Here is a 10858-nt window from a genome sequence, read left to right as displayed (position 1 = left end):
ATCCATCGATATTAACATTAATGTGTGCACCTTATACGTCGATATATTATTATCTGTAAAATGCACCCATGATCCACCGACTTGATAGTTAGAGTCGTGTGACTGTGAGGTGGGACATTTGCACGGTCCAACCTTAAGTGCACCATACGAGCATACCATACAACTTACAAGCGATATACGAGTTGGTCATTAAAAAGGTCCAGACCTCAAGTGCACCATACTACCATACCATACAACTTACAAGCAATATACTTATATACGAGTAGGTCATTAAAAAGTAGTCAAGCGTAGTTAGTATATCGTGTCAAGACCAACAACGTCCACGTACACAACTCCAAATCCACAAAAATCCCCCCCCAAAAATTTCCCTCCATTTCGTCTTCCCTTTTCTCAACTGTCACCAAAATCACACACATCCCTATTTCTCTCTCTTCCCCTTCCCCTTCCCCTTCCCCTTCCCCTGACCCCACAATTCTCCGGCCAAAAATCAACCCGATGACCTCAATGCCGGGCCCAACAACAAACGTCCAACCCGGAAGAATCCGGGTCATTAAACCGGGCTCAAACCGAAATGGGGCAGTTGTATACTGGATGTTCAGGGATCAAAGGGTTAGAGATAACTGGGCATTAATCCACGCCATTGATGAAGCAAACAAGAGGAATGCTCCAATTGCAGTTGCATTTAATCTATTTGATGGGTTTAAGGGTGCAAATGCTAGACATTTAGGGTTTATGTTAAGAGGGTTGAAGCTTTTGCAATCTTCTCTGCTTAATTCCCTTTCTATCCCTTTCTTCCTTTTCCAGGTAACCCCTTTTTCTCTCTCTTTCTCTTATTTTATGATTGTTTTTTGTTTTGCGTTGTTCGTGTTTCGCTTTTGTTTTAATGTTTTTTTTTTTTGTGTAACTAATACGTGGTCTCGTCAGTGGCGGATCTAGGATTTCCAAGCAGGGGTAACGCATAGTTGTTTAAGAAAATTTAAAATTATAACCGGACTTTATTTTAGGGATTCATATTGAAAAATTCCCTCAAAAACGAATAGCAAAATAATAAATCGAGTAGTTTTATTAATGTAATGCAATGTGTTAGTTCATTGTTGTTACTTATTAATTGACAATGTGAGTTTTGATATGCGTGCATTTGACCGAGAACTTAAAAAAAAAAAAAAAAAATTGCACAATGATATAAAGTATCACATTATTATTTTTAAAATTAATACTAGCTAGTAATTTACTCGGTACTTTTTTTTATTAACAAACAATTTGTATCTAATTTATTATTATAGTTCATAAAATACTCCACACATCATAGATAATTTGTAAAAATGAAATAAAATATTTATTAATAAGAGTAATGGAGTCTAGGGGGAAATTGATTTGGAACAAAGAGTAAGGATAGGTTAAAGTGCTTAGCAAGGGGAAACAAAAATGAAAAAATAGGGGAAGTTGGGTTCGAACCCCTGATGACGTTGCCGCAAGGCCAAAACTTAGGCCCATTCTCTTTTACCACTTCAACATTGATTAGCGTTTAGGATAAATCTTCAGTATTAAAAAATTTATACCAAATTTGTACAAGAATTCGCGAATAGGAATATGAGAGGGGACATTGTTATTCTTCAGTGGTTAAGGAATGTATTTGAAAATTTGGCTTTTTTTATGGTAAAGTTTATACAAAGAAGCAATGTTACCTAATTTGCTAATCCTTGTGAATTATAATTGATGAAAGAGAATTGGTACATGCTAGTGGTACACTTTTGAGCTAGATTAATTGAATAAGGTAGTGAATTGCATTCCGTAAACTAATCTCGTTCAATGAGTTTGTAACATTGGATAGAAGCGTACAAGTAGCTTGTTTGCATATAATTAGAAATGGGTTTGCTCTCCATAAATTAGATCATATAGACACGAGTGCATAATGAGCATTATGCACCGAAAGAAGTGTGTATAGTAGCTTGATAAAACTTCCTACAAAGGATAGTAAGCATTTACAATGTACATTTCTAACAATTTTATTAGGTAGATCATGTTTCACAAAAATTGATTGATATGTTTCCTTCATATACAGGGAGAAGTTGTAGAGACTATTCCTAAGTTTTTGGTAGAATGTGGGGCTTCTCTGCTGGTTACTGACTTCACACCCTTGAGGGAGATTCGTGGATTCAAAGAAGAGCTTTGTAAGAGAGTGGATGATTCGGTATCTATACATGAAGTGGATGCTCACAATGTGGTGCCGATTTGGGAAGCATCAAGCAAGTTGGAGTATGGTGCCAGGACTATTAGGACTAAAATAAACAAATTGTTGCCTACTTATTTGATTGATTATCCCATTCTTCAACCTCCTAGCAGGAAGTGGGATTCTTCACCTCCTGTCATCCAATGGGATCAGCTCATTGAAGACCGTCTCAAGTAAGAATTTGTCGATTATAACTTATAAGTTTGCAGTTATGTAACTGATTTCATACATAAATTGTGTTTTATTGCACTTTCAAATTTTATATCTATTTGGGGTCTTTGGGGATTGGGGAAGGTGGGGGGAGTGTTAAATTTTAACATATATAGCGTGTTTTCAATCAATCAATCAAAGCCTTAATCTCATAAGTGGGGTCGGCTACATGAACATAGCGTTTGTGATGTATTAAATTGTATACTTGGGATGGCTATGAAATTTAAAACTAAATCTCAACCAGTGAGATGAGATTATAAGGTATGGTTGTTCTTCTGGCTGATAAGTTTAGTCACAAGCTTGTATTCTCTATGATTTAGAATTAAATCTTTGATTGTTCTGGTTAGGAAGGGAGCAGGAGTGCCAGAAGTTGATTGGTGTGAACCTGGTGAAACTGCTGCACTTGAAGTCTTGAAGGGAAGCCAGAATGGGTTCTTAACAAAGAGATTGAAGAACTATGCAACTGAAAGAAATATCCCGTTAAAACCAAAAGCCCTATCTGGTCTCTCTCCATACTTGCATTTCGGCCAAATATCAGCTCAACGCTGTGCCTTTGAGGCACGTAATGTCCGGAAAGTTGCTCCTGAGGTTTGTCCCTTAAATCTTGAGTTTAGTAGTTAAGCTGGATGAGTAGCTTCATTTTAGTAGGGAGTAGGGAGATTCAAAGGGCATCTGTTGTCTAGATTTTTATCAGAATGTTTCATGTTTCTTGGTTTTGGAATTTATGAAGTTTAGAATTATATGTTTGCTAATTCTTTCTGATTTTGAAGGCAGTTGATGCATTTTTGGAAGAATTAATTGTGCGTAGAGAACTTGCTGATAACTTCTGCTATTATCAACCTAACTATGACTCACTCATGGGGGCATGGGAGTGGGCACGTAAGACATTGATGGATCATGCTTCTGATAAAAGGGAACACTTGTACACGTAAGTAATGAAAACCTGCTTTTGCTTAATGCTTGATGGTATACTTTTTTACTTGGCCAGTTTTAAACTGATTGATAGAACTGCAGGAGAGAGCAATTGGAGAAGGCACAAACTGCTGATCAGGTAACATTTATTGTCTAAAATAAATATGCAAGAGTTTTATCTTTCTTGTCTGTCATATACCTCTACGGCTCTACCCCGTATATTAGAGAAGATGCAAACTTCTTCATTTGCTTCCTCATTTTGATTTTTTGACATTTGACATAATTGTTATATTTTCAGCTGTGGAATGCTTCTCAGTTGGAGATGGTTCATTTTGGCAAGATGCATGGATTTATGCGGCAAGTAACACTGAACTAGTAGAACTCCAACTATCTGTTCAATTTATACTATATACACCTTGCTACTTTGTAACACTTTGTAACTTCATCTTCATTGCTTGAGTTAGAAATGGATTCATTGCCAGTCTATGTGTTTGAATTACAAAGCATGCGTCATAGATTTTCTATTAACTACTTTGTAGCTGTGTTGGACTCTAGCATGCTTGTCTATGCTGGATAAATGTGAGGAAACAGTATTACTTTCTGTTAGTGGCTTATGACTTTTTGTTGCACCTGAGTGTGGCTGACAAGTAATGACTTTTTAGTCCTTAATTTAGAAATTGTATGGTTATTTGGCAATGTAGTTTAGCTTTATTAGAAGATGGTTTCACAAGCCTTTCAGCAGTGTGATTCAAATGGAATTATTTTGATGCAGGTTTCACCTGGCATTTGTGTGTTTATGTGTGTGCTTTTTTTTAGAGGGGATTGGGGGAGGTTATAGTCAAATTGAGATCTATGCATACAGAAAGCATAGAGCTTGGTTGGTATGGCCTCCACTGTACATTTAGGAACTAAATTTCAGTAACAGTTCAGCTGTTCATATTACCTCCCATCATCAGTGACCAACATCAGTTGTGTTCTGATTCAGTTATGAATGCTCATTAGTGGTGTTCTGATTGCTCATCTCGTTGAAGACCGAAAATTCTTGTATCTTTTTCTTCCTCTATACTTGTGCTTCACTTAGTAATATGATTGTTTGTGACTGAATTGATATGCAGCATGTATTGGGCAAAGAAAATTCTTGAGTGGACAAGTGGACCTGAAGAAGCCCTTGCAATAGCTATCTACTTGAATGACAAGGTAACTCTTTGTAATTTACTGTCAATTTGTCAAATGAGAGATTTCCATTGAAACTTGTTTCTATGTTATTTGTTGGGTGTATGCAGTATGAGTTGGATGGTAGAGACCCGAGTGGATACGTCGGCTGCATGTGGTCTATTTGTGGAGTGCATGACCAGGTTTTGCTTCTTACCTATATTACTACACATGTTTTTTTTTTTTTAGTATTAAGTGCTGTTTGCTTTCACACTGAAACTAATGTACTTGGGTGGTTTTCCTAGGGGTGGCAAGAACGGCCAGTATTTGGTAAAGTCCGTTATATGAACTATGCTGGCTGCAAAAGAAAATTCAACGTTGATGGATATATTGCATATGTTAAGAAGTTAGTTGTTGAGACCAAAAAACGAAAGGCCGATGGTGAGATCCCATCAGGGAAGAAGGAACCTCGTAGCTGAGACTGCCAGTGTGTGGCTTATCTTGAAGTATATTGTAGTAGTCTAATAAGGTGTTTAGGACATAGCCATAACTCTTTAGCTAGTTATTTATTCTCTTAGGATAATCTATACACCTGGGTAGTGGGTACAAGTGGCGAACTCTTTTGTCTAACGTTTGCCATATAATTATTGTTCTATGATTGTTGACTGAGTAATTTGTAAGCAAGCTGATAAAATCAAGAATTTGTGAGATAAGATAACCAAATTATAGGCCAAAAAGGCATTTCACCATATATTATTGGCTTGTTATTTACATGGTTAAACAAAGTTCTGGGTTTATTATAAGTTCACATAGGTAGCTTCAATTCATAATAGGATAAATATTTTCAATTTCCGAGAATTAGCTTCTTATTGAGGGAACAAATGAATGCTTCAACTCTCTCATGGATACTCGGCTTGTATTCTAACCTCAGTTCGTTCCTCAAATGCTGCTCATCGCTATTACTCTGTAACATGAAATAAAAAAGCAACACATCTATCTCTTATCGCGTTGCTAAAGTTTTGCATTTATGTGTTTCGAACCCTTTTTTTTTTTTTTTTTTTTTTTTTTTTTTTTTTTTTTTTTAATAACGGGAAGTAATAATATCATTAAATAATAGCCATACGATATTTACAATAATAAAGATCTGTAAACCACAAATTTAGAGAAGATATCTTAACTTTTACAATCAAAATCATAACTAATTTGCATATTTGGCATAGCTCATACTCCACCGTTTTAAGCTTGACAAGAGCAATAATTTTCGATGTCTTTGAATCTTTTCAGGTTGAGACATCCGTAATGTTTTGATCGACCAGTTGATGACAAATCCCAGACTCATAGGAATCCAAATCACTTTCCTAGAAAATTGGGAAAAACTCTCACAAACGGAGAGAACAAAACAAACAAATCAAAACGTAAATGAAAACAAAAAAAACAAAATTGAATTAAAGAAAAAGAAGAAATTAGACTATTTCTGGCTTAAACGGCCAAGAAAACTAAAACCCTAAAAGAGAGAGGAGAGAGAAGAGAGAAAAAGAAAAAAGTTGGAAGAACAATTTCCACTATTTATGAACTTAGATATAGATCAAGTCAAGAATTATTTGACATAATTCAAGTTATATAAATTCTTTTATTTCTAAGTAATGCACTTTCTTATATAAAAACTAATAAAACTAATAATCATCATAATTCATTACAAAACTTAGCAAAATACCATACATTGGCAACATTGCACGGGATCTAACTTACTGATTTATATTATGGAGTAGACGGGTACGTAAAATTCATACTTTGATCTTACTAGACAATTAGTATAGCACCCGTGCGATGTACGCTTACAAATCTTGATACTTGTATTCATTTTACAAAATTTTAAAATAAAATGATTTAATGAGTAATAATGAATTTACTTATAAATATGTCTTAATCATATTTTTTTAACCCTCAAAATAATGATATATAAAATAATACTTAATAACAACTATTTTTTTTATTTAAATTCTTAAATTGTATGGAAAGATTTGAAAAATAATCAACTCAATAAACTAACAATCATTACGCACATTAAGTCAACTTTTCCCCTCATTTCTACTTGCGCCACTGGCCACCTCATTTTTAAACGGAGGGATTTTTTTGTGTGGCTGGTCACGCCGTGTGGCCGAGGTTACTCGAGTTACTCAGTTAGAGGTTACTCGACTTACTTCTGACCGAGTAACCCTTTAAATAACTCCTGACCGAGTAACCCTTTAAATAACTCCTGACCGAGTAAGACCCTGTTCACTTCACCTTAAAAAATAACATTCAGTAAAAATAATTTTGGTTCAGTAAAATTAATTTTAGTTTAGTAAAAATAAGTTCAATTCAAAAAAAATAATTTCAATTCAGTAAAAATAATTGCAGTTCAGTAAAAATTAGTAAACTTAAAGAAGAAATATAATAGCAATTCAGTAAAAACAATTTCAGTTTAGTAAAAATAATTTCAATTTAGCAAAAGTAAGGTGAAGTGAACGGGGCATAGCTAACTCGTAACCCCTGACCAAACCCCTCGAGTAAACCCTTGACTGAGTAACTCGAGTATTCCCTGATCGAGTAACCCCTAATCGAACCCCTCAAGTAACTCATGACCGAGTTACCCCTAACTGAACCCCTTATGTAACCCCTAAATTAAATCTTGACAGAGTAATTCGAGTAACCCATGACCGAGTAACCCCTCGAGTAAAACCTGACTGAGTAACCCCTTAAGTAATCCATGAACGAGTAACTTAGTACGAAGTATAATTTTTTTTCCTAAAAACCTTACAATGATGTTTGGCTTGTCAATTGTTTGATTATTTGTCTTTTTTAAAAAAATTATATGTAATCATTTAATATTTTTATTGCATATATATAATAGTAAATAAAATAAAATAAAATATACAAGCATATAAGAGAGAAAAAAAATGCATATCATTCTTACATATCATCCGTGATGACATATACAAAATCTACATATACATATTTTCTGTGCAACTGGTCACGCTGTGTGACCACTTGTAATAAAATAGAATAATTAACCCCTATGACACTAACAAACTAACCCCTATCAGATCATATTGATATAGTAACTTCTAAGCCCTGTTCACTTCACCTTATATTTGCTGAACTAAAATTATATTTGTTGATCTTATATTATTTTTACTGAACTAAAATTAATTTTACTGAATTGAAATTATTTTTGTTGATAATTTTTTTTGTTATTGTTTCTCTATTATATTTCTTCTTTAAAGTAATTGCATTTTACTGAACTGAAATTAAATATACCAAATTAAACTTGTTTATACTAAATTGAAATTATTTTTACCAAATATTATATCTTTAAAGTCAAGTGAACAGAGTCTTATTTAGTAACCCTTAAATAACAAAGTACAACATTGACAAAGTAACAACTATGACACTAAATGAGTAACCCCAATAATATTGATTGAGTAACCCTATGATGGTTGGCTACACAGTACACACATATAAAATTAGTACCCAAATCTATATTAAAAATGAAAATTATAGTTTTTCTTATAGGGTGGTAAATATACACTTACATGCCTCATATTATTATTATTTTATATGCATTTATATATGTCAACCATGCAAATTTATATACGATAGATAACTAAAGTCTTTCTTATGCACTTAGTACTAATATAATTTATAAAATTTTCTAGCTTCATAAAATGGTCAAGAACGCTTATAATTTGTAGCTATTCATTATCTATTATTAACTATCATTGTAGGAAAAATATCACTTCATCTTTTACCAAACTATAAAAGATTTTTAATACTACATAGATTTTATATATAAAGTGATAAAATATAGGATAAATATATCTTTTCTATAAATTATATGTGTCACTCCATGTCTTTTAATAATATTTTACTTAATAATATATTACGTTCTATGAAAAAGATAGTAGAATATTAAATATTATAAATATACATTGTATATTTTAAGGAATGGTATACTTGAGTGATAGATGAGTGGTCTATATATTCAATACGTATATAATATATTGAGTTCCATACAAGAATGTAAACAAAAAATTTATTTCTTAAGATTATGTATATAGGATAAAAAATTATTTACTAAAATTAAAGTATAAAAATATTATTCAACATCTTTTACAAAATTAATTTGCTACTTAATACTACCCTCGCTTTCTCGAGTTCTATCCATTTTTCAATTCCTAAGATTAAAGTGGAGGTAGTATATTACGTAGTATATTTTATAAATAAAATAATTTATAAATTAAATTAGTGTATTTGAGTGATAAACTACCTTTAATATATAATTAATTATATCTTTACTAAACTGTAATATAATCTTAACTAAAATATCCAATATTCATGTGTAAAAGATATATTAGATTTTATAGATTATGAATATTATTTTATAATATGCAATCAATAGAATCTTTGACAATTATATACATTTTAACAAAAAAAATAGGGACACGTGTCAGCTTTGGAGCTAGTGTACTTTGTTTTAGTCTAGTAAATAGATAGATAGATTTTGTTAAAACTTTGTGCTATGTCTATTAGTATTCCATTTTTTTTTTTGAGGAAAACGATGGAGCATTTTTATTAATTATATAGTCTAACCCACCAAAGTCAAGATACTTTGGGGGAACGAGTCAAGTCGTACGTACTCCAAAAAATCACCGGTATCCCACCTAGCTACTAAATGAGCAACGGTGTTACAAGAACGCTTAACATGAGTAATAATACAACTATCAAACCAAGCTCTATCAACACTAATCTCATCATAATCATAAATAACAAATAAAGGAGAAAGACCCCCAATACTTGAATTTACCTGCTTGACCACATTCATCGCATCACATTCCACCCATATGTTCTTATAGCCCAACCTTCTCGCAAGTCTCAAGAGCATACAAAACAGCCATGGCTTCTATGTATTCCGGCTGGGAACCCCACAACTTCTTTGTTGCAGCGCATAAAAGTGTTCCTCCCGCATCACGCCCCACCACACCAAGGCCAGCAGCACCAGCGTTAGGCACATGGGCATTTGTGTTAAGCTTCACGCATCCAGACTTTGGGGGGGGGGGGGGCTTTTGATCCCGGTCTGACCAGCAGCCTTTGGGAAGACCTTAGTGGCGTAAGCATTGTAATCTTGAACCTCTATTAGTATTCCAATTTCCAATTAAATCCTCGTTTGTTTATTTTCATGTAAACTCGGGGAAAATATATAACTTGAAAATAAACCTACGCAATAAGATCTCATTTAATAAATAGTCAAAGGTCAGTTAGACTTTTCAAAAATCAAACCAAAAACGCATCATGAACTAAACCCTAGCATATATATATATATATATATATATATATAGTAGTGATAGATTCACAACCCAATCACCCAACAACCCTACAAAAACCCTAAGAACAATATCAAATTTGCAAGCAATAATGGATTAATTGAGCTCACTTCCAGACGCAATCCTCACTGAAATTCTCTCACTCCTTCCCATCAAATCCGCTGTCACAACCGGTGTATTATCCCAACGATGGTGCAACCTCTGGACCTTCATCAGCGCTTTTCGTGTCGATGCATCATTTAATATTGATGATGCATCTTCAATCATTAATGATCTATTACCACAACTCAAATCCCCTGAAATCAAAACCTTCTCACTCCACCTGCTCTACCCTAGACATTCCTATGAAAATGGATCTTACCTTGCTACGTTAGGGTCTTCTATTGGTACATGGGTTCGTTTTCTTTGCACTCGAAAAGTGCACGAAATCGACATCAAATACTTCAGCCTCTTACATCAACGTTACCACCTCAACTCTTTCAATGTCAGTCGTTGGTAACTCTGTTTCTTACTATAAACGTTATCGTTTCTTTGCCCGAAGAAATTTATCTCCCTAATTTAGAGAAACTTCAGTTATGTTTACAGACTGATGCTAACAAATGTCTTTTTGGTAGCCTATTTAAGTCTTGTCCCCGTCTCAAAGAATTGTCAGTGTTCGCCGGTTTGAGCTACAGAAGTGTTGGAAATGATAAGTTTCAAATTGTTATATTGTCTCCAAATCTAGAGGCACTTGACTATGGGTTCAAGTAGAACCACTTCTCATCAATATGAATCACTTGTTGCATATCAACAACAGTTGGGACTTCATTTTGTGGTATTGGATTAATGTGACTTTTAAAACCCACTTCAATCTTGCAATTTTATGTGATTTGATGTCCGGATGTTTGCTACTAGTATGAGTCTTGAGTCATCTGTCCTTCTTCAATGTTAAGGGTGCATTCCACGTCACAGACTATGTACTTGGGTGCACATGGATCCGAGTGTTCAGATC

General features: G+C 33.8%; 1 protein-coding gene across 1 annotated transcript; it reads left to right on the top strand.

The window, feature by feature from the left end:
* The first annotated feature begins 447 nt into the window (after positions 1 to 447).
* Positions 448 to 5272, top strand: LOC145569044 (deoxyribodipyrimidine photo-lyase-like). The gene is made up of 9 exons (XM_081628423.1): positions 448 to 804; positions 2063 to 2403; positions 2788 to 3028; positions 3211 to 3368; positions 3455 to 3491; positions 3651 to 3709; positions 4468 to 4549; positions 4636 to 4707; positions 4810 to 5272. The coding sequence occupies exons 1-9, from the start codon at positions 496 to 498 to the stop codon at positions 4981 to 4983; spliced, it is 1473 nt and encodes a 490-aa protein (XP_081484549.1). The 5' UTR covers positions 448 to 495; the 3' UTR covers positions 4984 to 5272.
* The last annotated feature ends 5586 nt before the right edge of the window (positions 5273 to 10858 follow it).

This window comes from Chenopodium album, chromosome 11 (genome assembly GCF_948465745.1).
Source record: "Chenopodium album chromosome 11, dcCheAlbu1.1, whole genome shotgun sequence".
NCBI lineage: Eukaryota > Viridiplantae > Streptophyta > Magnoliopsida > Caryophyllales > Amaranthaceae > Chenopodium > Chenopodium album.
This window is presented reverse-complemented; position numbering and strand designations above follow the sequence as displayed.

What these genes read in the sequence shown, in the direction of transcription:
- LOC145569044 (XM_081628423.1), top strand. Translation starts at nt 496, where the DNA reads ATGACCTCAATGCCGGGCCCAACAACAAACGTCCAACCCGGAAGAATC. An exon ending in CTCATTGAAGACCGTCTCAA is followed by an intron (nt 2,404 to 2,787) that starts GTAAGAATTTGT and finishes TGTTCTGGTTAG; the next exon opens with GAAGGGAGCAGGAGTGCCAG. An exon ending in AAAAGGGAACACTTGTACAC is followed by an intron (nt 3,369 to 3,454) that starts GTAAGTAATGAA and finishes ATAGAACTGCAG; the next exon opens with GAGAGAGCAATTGGAGAAGG.